At 57.4% G+C, this 17,288-nt stretch overlaps 1 protein-coding gene across 1 annotated transcript; it reads left to right on the plus strand.

Moving 5' to 3' along the window:
- The first annotated feature begins 245 nt into the window (after window positions 1-245).
- HLX (H2.0 like homeobox) lies at window positions 246-6,366 on the plus strand. Its single transcript, XM_058700585.1, has 4 exons — window positions 246-1,859; window positions 2,593-2,772; window positions 3,571-3,755; window positions 5,518-6,366. Exons 1-4 carry the CDS (start codon window positions 1,265-1,267, stop codon window positions 6,001-6,003), a joined length of 1,446 nt encoding a protein of 481 aa, XP_058556568.1. The 5' UTR covers window positions 246-1,264; the 3' UTR covers window positions 6,004-6,366.
- The last annotated feature ends 10,922 nt before the right edge of the window (window positions 6,367-17,288 follow it).

Genomic DNA, 17,288 nt, shown 5'->3' on the forward strand with positions numbered 1-17,288 from the left:
CGTGCCGTTTTCCCGGGTTTCGGGACGGCGGCCTGTTTTGTTGTCGTCTGAGGCTCCCGGGAGGGTTTGGCTGAGACCAAGGGAGCCGTTCGGAGACATCCATCTTATTTTGTTTGAAAAGTTACTCGTCCAAGTTGTCACTGCGTGACAGCCTGGAATAAAGCTAATTTGCGACCGCCCCTCCTCTCTTCCCTGAAGGTCTCGGAGGCAGCAAGGCTGACGCGGTGCTAAATTGGGCGGGGACTCCACGCCCCAGCTCTCCCGCGCCAGAGCTCAGAGCTGAGCAGCTTGGCAGCCGGAGCCCACGAAGGATGAGGACATCGACTTTCGGGATAAAGGCTGAGTGAAGAAAAATCAGGCCCGAGTGAAATCAAGAGGAGGGAACCCAGGGGGCCGCCTCCCCGTGCCAGGAGGCGGGCTTTGCACCCGTGAAAATACACGGGAGCACCAGCTGCTCTGGGCAAGCGCCCCAGGAGCGCTGGGACCAACTCCCCACGTCCGATGCCGGGTTGGAGCTGCAGAAGTTAGTGGAGGGCCACAACTCCCTGCAGCCGCCGCCCGGGCCCCTACGCGCGGGACCCTGCTCAGCCCACGCGGCAGCAGCAAACACTTTGGCGTGGCCGGGGGCGTGGCCGAGGAAGCGGGCCACGCCCCTCTTTCCCAATTCCCCTCCACTTCCCGCTCCCATTGGTCACGAGGATGGCCAATGAGCGCTCGGATCGAGGTCCTACCCTGGGTCTGACTCCGAAGCTCCTGCCAAAACTTTGGGAGTTTTTAGAGAGGAGTTTTTTTTTTTTTTTTCTTTCTCTTATTACTTTTTTTTTTTTTTTAAGCTAACGGATTATTATTGTTGTTGTTTTAAATTTAGCTCGTAGGGCTTAGCTGTTTGGGTTTTCTTTCGGTGCCCGGCCCCTGTCTCCCCGGCTTCCCTGGAGTGTGCGGAGCTGCGGCCCCTGCCCGCCTAGCAGCTCCAGAGCCCCTCGCTCGCCTCCGGCCCGCGGGGAGCGCGGGCGCCTCGCCGCCTTTAAAGTGAGGCCAGGGGCCGAGGCTGTGACCGGCCGGGATCCGGGCCTCGCCTCCTCCCTCGGTGGCGCTAGGGCTCCCTGGCCTGTCTTCAGTGCGGACGGAGAAGCGAAAGCGGATCGTCCTCGGCTGGGCTGCCGCCGCCTCCGCGACTCAGAGCGCCCCTCCCCGCGCACCCATCCACCCAGCTACCCGGCCGGGCCCGGCCGGGCCGCGGCGGCGCTCGGCGCACCCAGCCAGAATGTTCGCCGCCGGGCTGGCTCCCTTCTACGCCTCCAACTTCAGCCTCTGGTCGGCCGCTTACTGCTCCTCGGCCGGCCCGGGCGGCTGCTCCTTCCCCCTGGACCCCGCCGCGGTCAAGAAACCCTCCTTCTGCATCGCAGACATCCTGCACGCCGGCGTGGGGGAGCCGGGGGCGGCCCCGGAGGGTCTGGCGGGGGCCTCGGCCGCCGCCCTCACCGCGCACTTGGGCTCGGCTCACCCGCACGCCTCTTTCCAAGCTGCCGCCAGATCCCCGCTTCGACCCACCCCGGTGGTGGCGCCCTCCGAAGTCCCGGCTGGCTTCCCGCAGCGGCTGTCTCCGCTCTCAGCCGCCTACCACCACCATCACCCACAGCAACAACAGCAGCAGCAACAACCACCGCAGCAGCAACAGCCTCCGCCTCCACCCCGGGCTGGCGCCTTGCAGCCTCCGGCCTCTGGGGCGCGGGGGGTCCCGAATCCCCCCCATAGCGGCTCGGCCCCGGCCCCCTCCAGCAAGGACCTCAAATTTGGAATTGACCGCATTTTGTCTGCAGAATTTGACCCCAAAGTCAAGGAAGGCAACACGCTGAGAGGTAGGTCTTGGGCTAGAGGCTGCAGGCCTCTGACCACGGCCCTGGCGCACTCCCAGGTCCCAGGGCCATTTGGGATGCCTTTGAGTATTTTCACAATTAAGGACAAGTCGGTAAAATGAGGGAGAAGAAAATGAATTGTAAGAAGACTGTGAAACGTTAGGTGTAAAACTCACCTGCTCTGCATTACAAAAAAAAAAAAAGTTTCCAGGGATGCTTTAAAAAACACGTCACAGAATCATTATTCCTAAAAATCCGTTGGCATAAATATTCGCTAAAATGGCTATTCTCTGTCTCTTGAATCACATATCTAGAGAGTGAGCTATATTAATTTGACAGGGGAAACCCTTTCGGGGAACACTTTCCCTTCCATTTATCCGATTTCTAGTGAAATGCCACTCAAAGAATGTAGATAAACAAAATCGCCCCTCAGCAGAGTGGGGGTTCTTTCCCGGGGCAGGGTGGAGGTCTCCTGAAAGTGACTGCCTTTTGGCCGTTTTATATAAAGCCCTTCCTTGCTATATGTGTGGACGTGGACGTGTGTGCTACACATGGGAACATTTTGTGCATCGCCCCTTGGCCTCTGTCGGGGAGAGAGGGCTTTTGGGGTAGAGACAAGGTCTCTCGCGACTTTGCTGCAGGGAAACCGAATCGAGGTGGGAGGGGAGGGACAACTCAGCCGGAGAGTGTGGGTTTGCCCGAGGTGTAACCAGCTCTTCTTTTCCCTCGTCCCCAGACCTCACGTCCCTGCTAACCAGCGGGCGGCCCGCAGGCGTACACCTTTCCGGCCTGCAGCCTTCTGCCGGCCAGTTCTTCGCGTCTCTAGATCCCATTAACGAGGCTTCTGCCATCCTGAGCCCCTTAAGCTCGAACCCGAGAAATTCAGTCCAGCATCAGTTTCAAGACACGTTTCCAGGTACGGAAACCCTGCTGAGCCACGGCCTGACGGGGCGGGTCGACTGACTGCTCATTCAGGACTGACGCCTGGCGTGGCCACCGCGGTTCAGCCAACCCGGGGTCGGCGGTGCAGGAGGCTACCAAGCCCGGAGACAGAAACCGAAAGAGTTCTCAGCTAGCTAGCTCACCCCTCGGTTGGCTCCCGGGGGCAGAGGGTGGGGGACCCAGGGAGGCCGTGGGCGGGTGGGGTGAAGGGGCTTTCCCTAGTCTTGCCGCCAGAGAGGGACTTGAAAATGCAGCCAGAGGTGTTGTTTTTTAACATACACACAGTTTGGAATGACTTCAAACGCTTTGGCCAAGGAGAGGTTCTGTCGGCGCACACGTTTGCAAGAACTTATGCGCGCGCGCGCACACACACACACACACACACACACACACACACACGAGAGTCAAAGCTGTCTTCTCTACATCCTAAAGGCCCAACCGACGTTTTCGCCAAATCTTTGCATGCCCAAAGGCCGCGCATTTGGCTGATATTTTCCCTTTGGAATTAATCGATGAAGCTCCGGGCTTCTCCATTCCACACTCGCTTTAGGCCTCACGCCTAAAGTCTCAAGAGCTGTAGGATTCCATTTTAGACAGGCCATTCCCAGTCTGCGCGAAGGGCTATCCGAATGCGGGGCGGGGGGAGGAGAGCCGATGTTAACGCAAAAACAAGTTTTAAGCAGCACGGTGAGTCCCGGGCCCGCAGACCGCGGACGTGGCACTGACGCGGCCCTCCTGTCTTTCTCTTGCCCCCGCTACCGCCTGGTGGCAGGTCCCTACGCTGTGCTCACGAAGGACACCATGCCGCAGACGTACAAGAGGAAGCGCTCATGGTCACGGGCTGTCTTCTCCAACCTGCAGAGGAAAGGCCTGGAGAAGAGGTTTGAGATTCAGAAGTACGTGACGAAGCCCGACCGAAAGCAGCTGGCCGCGATGCTGGGCCTCACCGACGCGCAGGTAAGCCGGTTCAGGCGCCCGCGCACGGCTCCCTCGGGGCGCGGCCTAGCCCCAGGGCTCCCTCCGCCCCGGCCCACTCTCCTTCTGCGGGGGAAACGCAGGGTCTTGAATTTCTCGAGACCTCGTACACGTCGAAACTTGAGGCAGGAGGAGGGGGGATGTGGGGGTGAGAAGGACGGAAAGAATAGCCCATCCCCAAAGATGTATGTCAACAACCGCAGCATGTTTATTTTGGCCAACAGGCGAAAGAACAGCAGAGAAAGCGAATAGGCCGCAGGAGATAATAATTATGTACTCGACTGTAGTGCAATTCGCTGTAGGAGGCAATTTATTTCAGAAGAGATAAAAATCCAAAGTCAAGAGATTGTTGTTGGTCCCCCCCTCCCCCGCCCCGTCCTTCCTCCCTCCTCCTCCTGCTGCCGCTGGATTGTGAAATCCCCATTTGTGAGGAAGTGAAAACATCATTTCAAACGGAATTACTTAGTAGGGCGAGGAGTGCCCTCAGAGCAGAGCCACCACCGTCTGTCCGATTTTCTAACGGCACAGGGTCTCAAGAAAATCTCGGGGGGGGGGCGGGGAGTGAGAGAAAGAAAAAAAACAGATTTTCTTAGAATACCTAAGAGCATTTCAGCAGCTTCTGCCTACTTGGATTTTTTTTTTTTTTGCAAGGCAATGGCGAATCGATCGTGTTTGAATTCACTTTTTTTCTTTTTTTCAAATTCAAGAATTGGACCTTCCCCCCCCCCCCCGAAATAAAAGAGGCACTTTGCTTCCACACCCCACAGCAGTGGCCTTTGCTCCCTGGGTGCTGAATGTTCTGAGCAGAGCAGAAGCCAAAAGCAGGCACCTTTTCATAGCTCCTTTAGGTTACCCCCCCTTTCTGTCCTCCATTACACAACCACCACCCCACCCACCCCCCCCCCCCAGCACACACTGGAAGAGCCCAGCCGTTTTCCACCAGCTGTGGATGTTATTTTTAAAAGGGAAGCTGGAACTTGTGTGAACAGCACTAGGTCCCCCAGGGGATTGTATATATTTATATAGATTCTCCACCCCATCCCTACCCCCTTCTTCCACTCTGCACAGGTTTCATTCCAGCATTTTCTAAGCCCGCTGAAGGATCAGTTTATCCCAGGCAGGGGCAGGTCTTTATCGGTTTCTGAGTACCTACCTGCCAAGGAAATGCTCTTCTGCTGAAGGTCCAGCGGTGCCCCCCCCCCCCCACTGAGACTAACTCTTTTGAACCCTCTTTCCCCTCTGTTCTCCCCATGGTTTCTCCTTAACAAGAACTGCTTTCGTAGAAACTTGCCTTGGGTAGAGGCAGTAGAGGGGCGGACCAGCTTAGCAGAAATTGTTAACGTTGGTTCACCAAACTCTTGAAATCATGGGTATATTTTTCTGGGCTAGGGGTCCATAATTTAAATCAGATTTTCGGAGAGTCCTGACTCGAGTCGGGCTAAGACGCATTGATTTGGAGCAGAAATCGTCCTTCGTCTGCTTTCCAACAAGCATCCAGGTCATTTCAGGATCAGGTCTGGAGGGCCACATTGTGAGAACCAGGCCTAGTGGGTTCCGCAGGCGAGGATCCCTGGCGAAGGCCTCCGTTTCCCGGGGCTGCCTCTCGGCCCCTGCGCCGGGCACAGGGCCCGGCCGGTGGTAGACAGCTGGGGACCGCGGCTCCAGGCCGCGCGCGAGTCGGAGTGCGGCGAGCCCGCGTCTCATCTCCGTGTCCCTTCTTGTCTCTCCACGTGGTGCGGCGCAGGTGAAGGTGTGGTTCCAGAACCGGCGGATGAAGTGGCGACACTCCAAGGAGGCCCAGGCCCAGAAGGACAAGGACAAAGAGGCGGGCGAGAAGCCGTCGGGCGGCGCCGCGGCCGCCGACGGCGAGCAAGAGGAGCGGAGGAGCCTCAGCCGCTCGGAGGGCGAGGCCGAGAGCGAGAGCAGCGACTCCGAGTCTCTGGACATGGCCCCCAGCGACACGGAGCGGACCGAGGGGGCCGAGCGGTCACTGCACCAGACCACGGTCATCAAGACCTCGGCCGCCGGCGCCCTCCTCCCGGCCGGCGGCGGCGGGAGCGCGGGAAGCGGCGGCGGCGTTGGCGGCAGTTTCGGCTTCGGCAGCCTTGGCGGCGGCGGCGGCGCGGGTAGCGGCGGCGGCGCCTCGGAGCTGCTGCCCGCGCCCCAGCCCACCCTCAGCGGCGCTCCGCAGAGCCCCGAGCCCGCCCCGGCGCCGCTGGGCGGCCTGTAGACTGCGCGAGGCGAGGGGCCCCGGGGCCCGCGTGCCGCTCACTGCCGCCCAGGGTGGGCCGGACTTCGCGCCTGCTTTGCGTTGGCAATGGGGACAGGGCGACGCCGCGGCGGAGCGCCCTTCCCTGCGGTCCCACCTGCCCGTCGCCGCCGCGCAGGTGCCCAGAGCCGAGGGGGGTCTCAGTGCCCCCGCCCGAGGCCCCCTCCCCTCCCCCGCGCCGGCCAAACACTTCTCTCCGGCCGCGAGCAGTTCACACTGTGAAGTGTTGGACGAAACAGTTCCTCCCCGCACTCGGGGCTGTGGCGCAAGGACGAGCTGCACACAGGACGACACAAACTTGTAAATAAAATGTTTACTACGGTTTGTAAAGGCCGCTCGGCTTTGCTGGGGCGGTGCGGTCGTTAAGGTCGGGGATCTCCCACCCGGACCTCAGCCTCGGGGCGCTGGAGGCCGCAGCAGCTGGAGGCGGGAACTAGTACTTTCTGCGGGGGGGGGGGGGGGGGGGGAGGAGGAGGGGAGTGCAGCAAGCTGAGACCCGCCTGGCTGCAGAGATCGGCGTTGGGGCTTAGAGGTCCCTCCAGTTCCGAGGGCCCCTCGGACGTAACCTGCGCCCACCGCCACAGAACCGGCGCTCCACCACCCTGAGTGTGGCCAGAGGACCGAGGTGGCCGCGGAATCTGTTAGGCCTTTCGGACAGATGGCTTCCCCACCCGGGGTCTGGGCCCCATGAGTGTGCCCGAGGGCTTTCCTTGGCTGGAGAGCCTGCTGAGTTGGAGTGGAGATGTCGGTGATGCGGGCGGGGTCAATTTAGCCACAGTCAGTACTTACAACGTGGCGACTCAATGGCCGGAGTGGAGCTTTGAAGCAATTCCAACACAAACCGCTCCTTGGGCTTGGATGGCATAAGGGGAGAAGGTAGTGTCCTGGAGGAAAGGACAGACAGATCACAGTGGTTAGGGTCGAAGGGCCAGGTCTGAGAAGGCTTTAAAGGTGCCGGAACAATCCTAGGCCAGTCAGGGAGGTGACCTGTTCAAGGTCACACGCAGACAAAGTCAAAACCGGAACTCAGACCTCCTGGCTCACATTTGCCCAGTGATGGGTCTACAAAACTGTATCTCCCAGCCCCATCCACTCACAATCTCCCTTGCAGTTAGGCCACTGCAGATGCCCAGTGAGTCCCTCCCCAGCTCCAGCCCCAACAGCCAGGAGTTGAGAGGCCCTTTCCCCATCACACTGCAGCTGGGATATTTATTTTGCTTCCACGCTGCAACTGGGATGGACCATTTCAGGTTGTTTTGTTTTGAAAGGCTAGACAGTCAAACCTCTCTCCCAGACCTGTCCTCTCTGGGCTCTCTTTCCCTCGAAACTACAACAAGTCCAGAGTTTGTATAAAGCTCTTTTGGGAGATTTAAAAACAAACAGACTTTGCTGACAAACCTGACCCCGAGGGTCTATTTGACAAGGCTTCTTACAGGCCCACCATCCATGCCAAGATGTGGTTCTCTGAGAGGATGCTCTGTCGAGAGTGATGTTCCCCCAGAGACGCTGAGGTCAGCGAGCCCAGGACACGTCCCAGTCCCCAGGCTGGAGTGAGAAGGTTCTTAGTGGTTCCCCGATCTGGCTTAGCTTCTTCCCCATTTTGACTCATTGACTTGAGCACAAAGACCTCCGTTTTAGAGCAGAGGCCCCAGAGTTAGCCTTCTTTGGCCTGGCGCAGCACAGGGGTGCAAGGCTGACCATTCCCTGCCCCCATCAACCTCCCAGCATCCAAGTGGAGCCGAACCCCTTAAGGAATGTGCACACTTGGGGAGGGGGAGTGGCGGCGACCAGGGTGGTCCAGTGTAGGAAAGAGAAGAGAAAGGTAGAAGGCTCGAAGGAGGGGCCTTAAGTTAAATGGGAACGTGAGCTGGCTATTATCTTTAAATGTGCCTAGGTTTCCAGGCACAGCAGCCTCCATACCTGCTTGGGAGGGATTCCTTCACTACTCCGCGGGCCTTACCACCTAACCGCAGGATTCTTCCTGTGCCCCAATTTTGCTTTCATTACGGAAATCAGTTTCCTCTGACCCCTGAAATATTAAAATGCTGTAATAGGACATCCCAAGGACACGGAATTTTGACTCACTTAAATCCAGTGCTGGCATTCAGGAGAATACGGTGGCAGCAAGGATACCAGTTGAGCTCAGCTGGGGAGGAGAATCGGACAGGAGCTGGTGCTTTGACCACAAGGCCTCGGGGTGCCCACTGCCCTGATCTCCCTTTGCATTTCTCCTCCTGGGGCCAGAGTTTTTTGTTTTTTAAGTAAAGGAAATGATCTCCCAGGGACTGTTAAATGAAACGATTTCAGGTACATTTCAGCCTTAGCACGACCAGGATCGCTAGACCAGAGGTTGCAGCAAAGCTGGGTTACTGGGAAGGAAATGAACCTGGCAGCGGGCACCGGGAGGTGGCAGCGGGCACCGGGAGGTGGCAGTGGGGATGCTCCTGGAGCGTTTCCTCCGCCACCCCCCACCTCTCCTTCTGGAACATTTCCCCCGTGAAATTCTAAGGGGCTTTGGGCGGTGGAGTTCTCCCACATTCTCATCAGGAACGGGGTATCACAAGTCCAGGAGAAGCTGAGGGTTCATTTGGAAGAGGAGCAGCCACAGGACGAAGAGTCGTCTCTAGGCCGGCCCGGCGGCGGAGAGGAAACACCGCATTTCGGGCCGCGTGGACTCATCCCGGGACTGCTCCCTCGGCCCAGGGATTGGGAATTTTCCCGGTGGCGCTCGATGCTTGCAAGCGCGTCCAGGGAAGCTGGAAATTCTTGAACGAAGACCGAGATTTCTAAGGCGCGAAAGGGAAGGCCGAGCGCGCTGGGGCTTGGAGGCGGCGGCGGGTGCGCGCGGGCCCCGGGGCAGAGCCGAGCCGCCACCCCCGCTTGTGCCGCCCAAGACTCGCCCTTCCCGAAGAGCAGCCGTAACTCTGCCCGGGCTGGGCTCTGCCTCGCCGGCCGCAGTGGTCCTCGCGGCGCCCAGTCCTCGGAGCAAGGTCCTCGAGGCGCAGCCGGGACGTGCCGAGGGGTGGCGACCGCGCGTCTCGCTGGGACCAGGCAGCCGGAGGTGGGGGTGTGTCTCAAACCCCCTCGGGTGCACGCGCGCACGCACCCCAATTACACACACAGGTCAAAGCGCCACATGCTCACAGAAGCGCCCAGGAACGCAGACCCAGACGGAGACACGAGAGACACTGTCCTGGCCGGTTCAGCATTCTCTGGGCACAAACGCGCGAATAAAGTTCTCCCTTCTCCATTCGGCAAGGCAGAATGAAGAGCCTCACGCCGTCTTCTTCGGCCACAGTTGGTGGCCGGGTGGGTGGGGCGCTGGTCTCCAGAAAAGCTTCCTTGCGCCAAGCCTCGCCGGCCAAAGCCCTGTAAGCCGGAGCCGAATTCCGTTCCACTTGTCCGCCTCAGTCCAGAGCAGGCAGGACCTGGAGTCCGGGAGTTTGGGGGAGCGGGTGGCCCTCGCTGTCCTGTCCCCTTCCGGGGCCACGGCTGTCAGGCCCCGTGGAACTTCAAGGCGAAGTCTTGTCTCCAAGGGAGGCTCTGGCCCGCACACCAGCCAAGGTGTTCTCCAGTTCTCCTTACCCCACCGCCTCGCAAGGATTCGAGAGTAGCATGTGTGTGTGTGTGTGTGTGTGTGTGTGTGTGTGTGTGTGTGACTTGCTCAGACTCCGGTTGTCACAAATCCCTGTGACTCCCTCTGCACCGCAGAGGGGACCAGTGGCTCTGGGATCTTTCCTGCGGCTGCTCCCTCTAGCTGGGGTCTAGAAGTGGGGTGTCAGCAGGAGTTTGAGGCCAGCACGGAGCAGGTGAGCTCTGAGTGCGCAGCCTGCTGGTCCCTCCTGTTCTAGGTCGTGGGAGCTAACCTAAGTGGAGGGTGACCCCAGATGCCCCTGCAGTCGCAATCTCCGGGAACTTAAGGGGCCGCAGGGTGGGGCGGGGATCAGCACCTGGCGGCGGATATCATGGGGGTGCTCCAGACTTGACTTTTAACCTGTGTGGCTTTAACCTGTTGAGTTTTACTCTATCTCCAGATCAGTCTCTCCCCCCCACCCCCGCCCCTGCTTCCCCCCAAGCCCAAGCCAACTCAAACAGATCCCCCAGCGTGCAGGGTGGGGCCTAGAACAGCTCTGGAGCAAGGTATGGGGAAGGGAGGCGCGAGGCTGAGGTCCACGCACCCTCCTCCCCGGGGGCGCAATGGTCTGTTTTGAGAAGGAAGAACCTGTTGAAAGACTGAGTGCTGGGCCCTCCCCATAGGACACGGTGACACTAAGTTAAAGAAGGTGGAGAGGACCCTAAACAGACAGGCCCTCGCAACCCTCCCCCCCTTCTTTAGCCTCTGGCGAAGGAGGGCTGCACTCTCCATGGTCTTTGTGAAGATCCAGCTACTGGGTTTTATGGAGGACTCCAACTGTAGGTATTTGGGCTTTGGGAGATACACCTCGATTTAACTGTGCTCAGGCACGCATCTGGCTCAGTCTTTCCCTTTGAGGTCGTGACGGGATTGGCTGGGGTCCTGAAGACAAATGAACTGCCTTCTCTGCGGGTTCTCCCCACGCCCGGGATATTAAAACCTGCAGCGGGCACCCTCCTCCCCCCACCCCCGCAGCCGCTCTTTGGATTTCCTAACTGCTACACGGGAGGCGTGCACTTTCCAAACTATTCCTTCCCCTCCAACCCCTCCATGCCCCCACCCCCGCCCCACCGGGGTTCAGAAAGGCTGGGCCCCCGCGGCGACTGGCCTGGGGCCTCTGACACCTCTGACAGGTGAGCTCAGAGAATGGGTGGTCCTTGGGTCCCTTGGATGTTCTGTCTTCTGTTATTTTATGAACAAGCATAGATGTCGTGGCAGGTGTGATTACTTCTGACTTCTTCATTTTAAGGATGGGGCAACAGAGGCTGGGTTCTTGACACTTGCCCAAGGTCCCCTGGGGAGTGAGTGCCAGGACTCTGATAAGGCTGTGGGTTTAGTGCCTCCTGAGGGGCAAAGGGAGAGGAGTCCTACCAGACACAATTGACCAACCAGATTCTGATCTGGATTGTTACAACTCAATGGCTTTTTAACTTTTTTTTCTTAACTGTTTATTTATTTTTGAGACAGAGAGAGAGCAGGGGAGGAGCAGAGGGAGAGGAAGACAGAGAATCCAAACAGCCTGGTGCGGAGCTTGAACTCACCAACTGAGATCATGACCTGAGCCTGAGTCGGATGCTTAACTGACTGAGCCACCCAGGTGCCGCTCAGTGGCTTTTTAAAAAGGGGGCATAAAAGGCGCTGAGCCTGTGGGGAACAGTGGGCTCCAACTGATCCATTTGTTCTTCCTTTCGGTAGTCCCCAAGAAGTTTCCCTCCAGGAGTTGCAGGCCTGGGCCTCTCCAGGATTGATACCCCCACCCTTCAGCCTGTACCACCTGTGTGGCTTTACTAATATGTCTAAGGTCGGGCCACATCCTGCTCTTGGGACGTGACATCATTCTTGAGTGTTTCTCCGTCTGGTTGCTGACATTTGGGATTTGGGACAGCACGAGGTGTCCGAGACCTCATCATGCTGGTCATGCAGCCACTGAGCTAACTCCTTCTCTCTCCCCCGGTCCTTAGACCTAGTCCCAGCCAGCAGATGATGCCTCCTCCTTTTGCACAGTTCTGGGTGGGTAACAGACCAGCCATAGAAGGTGGTGGAGGTGACAGCGGCTATACCACCTGACCCACGCCCAGAGCTCGAGGCTTCAGTGACCCCAATGACTATTTCTGGGGGGTTTTGAGTATGGGAAGAGGCTGGCATATGAAGCTCGGAGTTGAGGGTGTCAGAAGGAGCATGCCTGACCCCAACCCCAAAGAGCCCGAGAAGCGTTCATTCATTCGCTAATTATTAAATGTGAGACCTTGGGAAATTGGCTTCAGTTTCTTCATCTGTACAATAGGAAATAATGTTACCTAACTTCTAAACCACTGTGAGAATGAATTGCATGGTAAAATGTTAAATGAGAAAGTGGATGGCATATTATATTCCTTCCTTCCTTTATTAATTACAGTATTTACTACCTTATTAGTATTTGCACAGTTGGAAAAAAAAAAAAGGCAAGGAATCAGATCCTTAGATGGAGGCTCGTGAATTCAGGGCAGTCACTGTGTCCCCGGGGAGGAACCTTTGAAAGAGTAGAGCAGAGTGTTTGGATACAGTGTGTCCACAGAGGTTGTGCTCAGACCCCTCATCTCTATGGGAAGACCAGTGGCATTTCTTCTTGGTCCTTCAGGCACTGCACCTGGCATTCTGTGCATACAGCAGGTGCTCAAGACAGTGCTTTTAGGTGTGGTTGGGAGTTTTCCTTGGGAGCTGGAAGGGGAAGGAGCTAGAGTTTTCTGACACTTCAGGTTTGAGGGAAACTTAAGTATCTGGGGTCCAAGGAGGGAAAACTATGTGCCTACTGTTGAGGTCATGTCAGGACAAATGGAATTTGGGGAGTTCTATTACGTTCTTAACTAATCGCGTAGAGGGAAGTCTTCAAAACGGAAACAGGATATCAACTGTCCCTTTAGCTGGGAAAAGGCACCCTTTGCTTCTTGAGGGCAAGGCTGGGCTCTGCCTTAGGGTCGGAGCAATTCTAGCACCTCGCACAGCGATAGGTACGGGGAAGGCGCCTCAGGAAGTGTTTACTGAATAAATGAGTAACACATTGTTGTGTTCCTTGTGGTTACTGATAGTCCCAGTGGATCCTCAGGAACAACGTGATCGGTGGTTAGCACTTGGACACAGGAAGAAGTGAGCTAGAAGGCGCGGGAACTACTGAGTGGTGACTCGGGGAGGAGGAGCGGACTTGGAAGTCCCAAGTCATCTGGATGAGGACACACAAGGGTCCCGGACACTAAATCCGTTGCAGAAGAAGAAAATAAGTTCCCGAGCAGCGCTCCATTTGGTGAGAAAGCGCTCGTTCGCGCACGTTCATCTGGAGAACGTCGTGCGCAGGTGGGCATCGTTGGCCCCATTTTGTAGGTTGAATGACTCGCCCACAGTCACCTCGCCGGCAGTCAACGCGAGGACCAGGACGGAAGCCGGAGACTGTGTGCTTCCCGGGGTGGCCCGCTCCGGGCGTTAAGATCCGCGCCGGCGTCTCTCGGCACAGTGAGCGAGCGGGCTGCTGTCAATGTGCACCTTGCTTTCTCGTTCTGCTGCGCAAAAGCGTCGGTTAGTTTCGCCGAGTTCCAGAGCTCCCCCCACCCCCAACTGCTCACGCCCCACCCGCCTCTGGCGATTTCAGGGTCAGCAAATTTCAGCCGCGCTTTGATTTGTCAGGGCTGTTTATTTTTGTGTGTGCGAATGGGGTGAAGAGTGCACCCCGCACTTTCCTGCACGTGGTGCGAGCTCAAGAAATGAGCCAGTGAATGAATGAAAGAACGAATGAACTAATGACCGCATAAGATTCCTTATCTCGCAGGCCCCACAGGCGTCTGGTTGAGGATCTGGCCATTTTCTGGATCCTTCTATGGAGACAATCGGAGGCCGCGCACGCCCTCCAAAGGAGTCGCTGCGCGGCCCGGCTCTCTCCGCTCCCGGCGCAGACTGTGCTTGAAGCCTCAAGCCTGTAGGAGGGCGCCCGCCCCCCGCCCCGTTCGCCACTCATTTGGGTCCGATGGAGGGTCCCAGGTCCTCTGTCTTCTTGGATCCCCAGCGCCCAGTCGGAGGTCAGCGACCTCGCTCGGGCGGGTCCCGACATCAGCCCCGCAGCGGGTGGGCTGCGCCGGGCAAATCTGAAAATCTTCCCGGTAAGGCTGCCTTGGATCCCCCGCAGCGATCTAAGCCGCATCCCTTTGTTCTCGTCTCCCGCAAGGTTCCTGCCTCCTCCGCGGACTTGTCTCCCTCGGCGAGGGCGCAGTGGGTGAAAAACTAGAAAGGAAAGGAATGAAACTTTTCTATGACACACAATTTAAAAATGAATGTCGACCCACCGTAATGCAAATGTTCCCCTTTCCTTCGGTCTCCACTCTCCCAGTCCTCCTTCTCGCTTTGGGCATCCCCATCCCTTCCCACTTTTTGTTTCCCCCTCTCCACTCCTTGTGCTTGGGTCTTCCTTCATCCAGCGATTGTCCACCTTTCCACTAGGACTTTCAGAGGAGCTGGGCCGCGCTGGCGGGGCTCGAGGGCAACCAGGGCAGGTGATGTGGTGCAGGGGCTGCTCCAGAAGTCATGGCTCCAGCCTCGGCTATGACCCCAAATGAAACGAAAGGCAGTTATGTTGTTTGAAACTATTATTAAAAAACGAACGGCCCGTAAGATTGAAACAACAACACCGACCCACGATGATGTCATCCTCGTCAGAAGCATGGTTCAAGAGCCAAGAGAGATTGATGTGTCGGTGCACGTGAACCAGCCATAGCCTCGGTGTCATCCGTTAACACATGCATACACCATCTGCGCCCCTACTACGCGCTGGCGGGTTCGGTTCGGGACCATCAGCGGCTCCAGAGGAGCAACAGGAAAGCGCCCTGAGGTGCGCCGGCTGAACCAACAGTTTTAGCTCTCGGAATCTTTCTTTCTCCCCTCTTTTCCCCTCTTTTGGTTTTCCCATCGCAGAGGAGTGGTCATCAGGACACCCATCCTGCCTTCTGAGTCCTCCCCAGCCGTCCCACTATGCTTCCCCATCTTCTCCCCATCAGTTTGCTCAGCGACCCTGGAGGCAGTTCAGTATCCCTTCTACATAGGTTAGGGGAGCATATCTAATAATACAGGGGACAGTCACGGCCGCGCGCACGGTCGCGCGCGCCGTTATGCTGGCAAACAGAAGTGGCGCTCAGGAAGCGAGAATTGGCATTAAACTCTCACCACCCTCACCGCCTTTACATCGCTAATTTCTTCCGTTTGGAACGCGTCTTTACTTGGAAATCACCCAGGGTGGGGGCGCGCAAGTGAAAACGGAGGAAACAGACGCAATCGTTTCCCACTTTTAAGGCACAAATTCAAAGTCTTGTATCTCATTTAACCTTCCCAGCAACCCTGGGCGAGAAGATGTTTTCTTCCAATCTTACAGATAATCCAGTTTGAGGAGCAGAGAGGCTGGGTAATTTGATCCAGGTACTGGCTGGCAAGGGGCGTGGCCAAGCCTCTGACCCCGAAGCCCACCGGTTCCTAGTTCCAATCCTGAAAGGGTGGGCTTCCCCGACTCCCTCTTCGAAGAAAAAGAAAAGTTCAAAGTTCAAAGAAAAGCTCTGCTCTCCTTTTTAGCGAATTACTCCATTCATTGTTTCAAATATCCACTTTACATTGTGAGAGTAGACCCCGCCACAGAGAAATCCATTAAGCATCGTTCTGTCGCACCCCCAGAGAAAGCGCATGCCCGGTGTACCCTGTCTGGTGTACAAGGTTGATGACTGAAGGAGGGGAGAGTTCAGTACAAAAACATCTGTAAGCGAGTGGTCGCCATGAGCACTTAACTGTTCCTTTCCACCTCAAGCTGGGAAGCTAAGGTTAGTCTAGAAGCCACATCTTCCCCTTTCTGTGCTCCTAGTTACTCCCTTTTCTTTCCGTCCTCACCTGGCCTCCCGCTCTGCTGCCTCCCTCCACCTCCTCCTCCCACACTGCGGCCCAGAGCCTCGGCCGGGCTGTGACCCGAGTCCTGTCCTAATGCTGCAGTGGTTGTCCGTGCAGCGGCGGGACGGGATGCGACCGGCCTGGAGCTGCGGCGGGTCCCAGCAGCGCTTTGCCGCGGGCCGCAGCTCCTAGGACCGGAGCGAGGGGCCCGGCGCCGGGCGGGGCAGGAAATTTATGGTCTGTGTATACTTTCTGGCTCCAGAGCCCCGCGCACCAGAAGGATGGGGCCCCGCGAGCCCCTGAGGCCGCGATCTGGGGCCGCAGGCGCCGCGGCCAAGTATGGTGCCCTCGAGTCTCTCCTTTCTGCTGCGCTAAGGCCATAAACCTCCCCGGGAGGGCGCGGCTGAAAACGAAAGCCCTGCAGGGAGGTGGGTACCAGACTCGCCGAAGTTAACCCAGCCCGGTCAGCCTAGGAAACCGGCTCCCAGGCCTGCGTTCAGTCGCCCTGCGTGTCTGCACCGCCGGTGCGGCCGTGGCACAGGGTGGGATTCCGGGCCCAGTGTAGGACTGTGTGGCCCCAAGTGCGGCTAGGTGACGGGCCCCGGGGTTCCCACGGCGCCAAGTCCTCCCGGCGTCCCGTGGAGGCCTGGCCTCGGTCCTCCGCCCGTGGGGCCAGACTTCATTCTATTTCTCGAGTGGGTCCGTGACAGAGAAAAGAGCCCATCCAAAAGTTGGGGGCAAATGCGAGACTTCCTTGGGCCTGGGGGGCTGGAGGAGGCGCGAAAATGGTCCGGGGCAGGCGGCCAACGCCCAGCAACACTAGAAGTTCCAGTGCTCCGGCTTCAATCCTGCCGGGTTAGCACGAAGCGCGTCCACGCTGTCTCTCCGAGGCCGGGCCACACCGGCGCACAGGAGGTGTGAGTTAAGCCAGGCAGCCAGAGAAGGACAGGTCCTTTCATTCACGTTGTCAACAGGACTGGTGTTCACGGAGTGGCGCCGCCTAACGCACCTCGAAGGACGGTTAGGCCTGAGCGTAACTAATAATATCGGGCACAACTTTTAATTTAAATAACGTAGCAGAGTTTTGCGTGCCTATGTGTCAGGCACTGTCCTGAGGACTTTATATACATAAAGTATATACTTTATACTTTACTTATACTGTATATACTTTGTATACAAAAGCTTATTTGCTTTTTATAAAATTCCAATTGTTGTGATTACTTGGATTATCCCCATTTTACAGATAAAGAAACAGTGGCTAAGAAAGGTTAATTAACTCGCTGAAGGGCAGCCAGTTCGCAAGTGGAGTTGGAAACAATTTCCATCTCCTTCTCCAGGGCCTACATTATCTAAATCGTCTACGGTACTAATGAAACCACTACTTATTTCGAATATATTAAGAGTCACGCAGGCGAGAGCGGGCTGAATTCCCGCAGAGAGCCCGGGGGGGGGGGGGCGGGTGTGTGTGTGCAATTTATGCAACTCTTAGTCCTTCTCGGAAGGGGCTGGACACTCGCCCCCTCGCTGGGAGCTGCAAACCTCGGGGTCAGGCAAGCAGGGTGGCCCAGTCCATAAATACGGACCATTTAGCAATTACCCCGGGGGGTGTTAATTGCGCTGGGAGGTAGTAATTGTGAGTCTCAGACAACGGCTTCTCTCCCTCTGCTTTCTTTTGATTTACTGTTGGGCCGGGTCTCTCGGGCAGGAAGATCTAGGCGAACCCAGG

Source organism: Neofelis nebulosa, chromosome 15 (genome assembly GCF_028018385.1).
Source record: "Neofelis nebulosa isolate mNeoNeb1 chromosome 15, mNeoNeb1.pri, whole genome shotgun sequence".
Classification (NCBI taxonomy): Eukaryota; Metazoa; Chordata; class Mammalia; order Carnivora; family Felidae; genus Neofelis; species Neofelis nebulosa.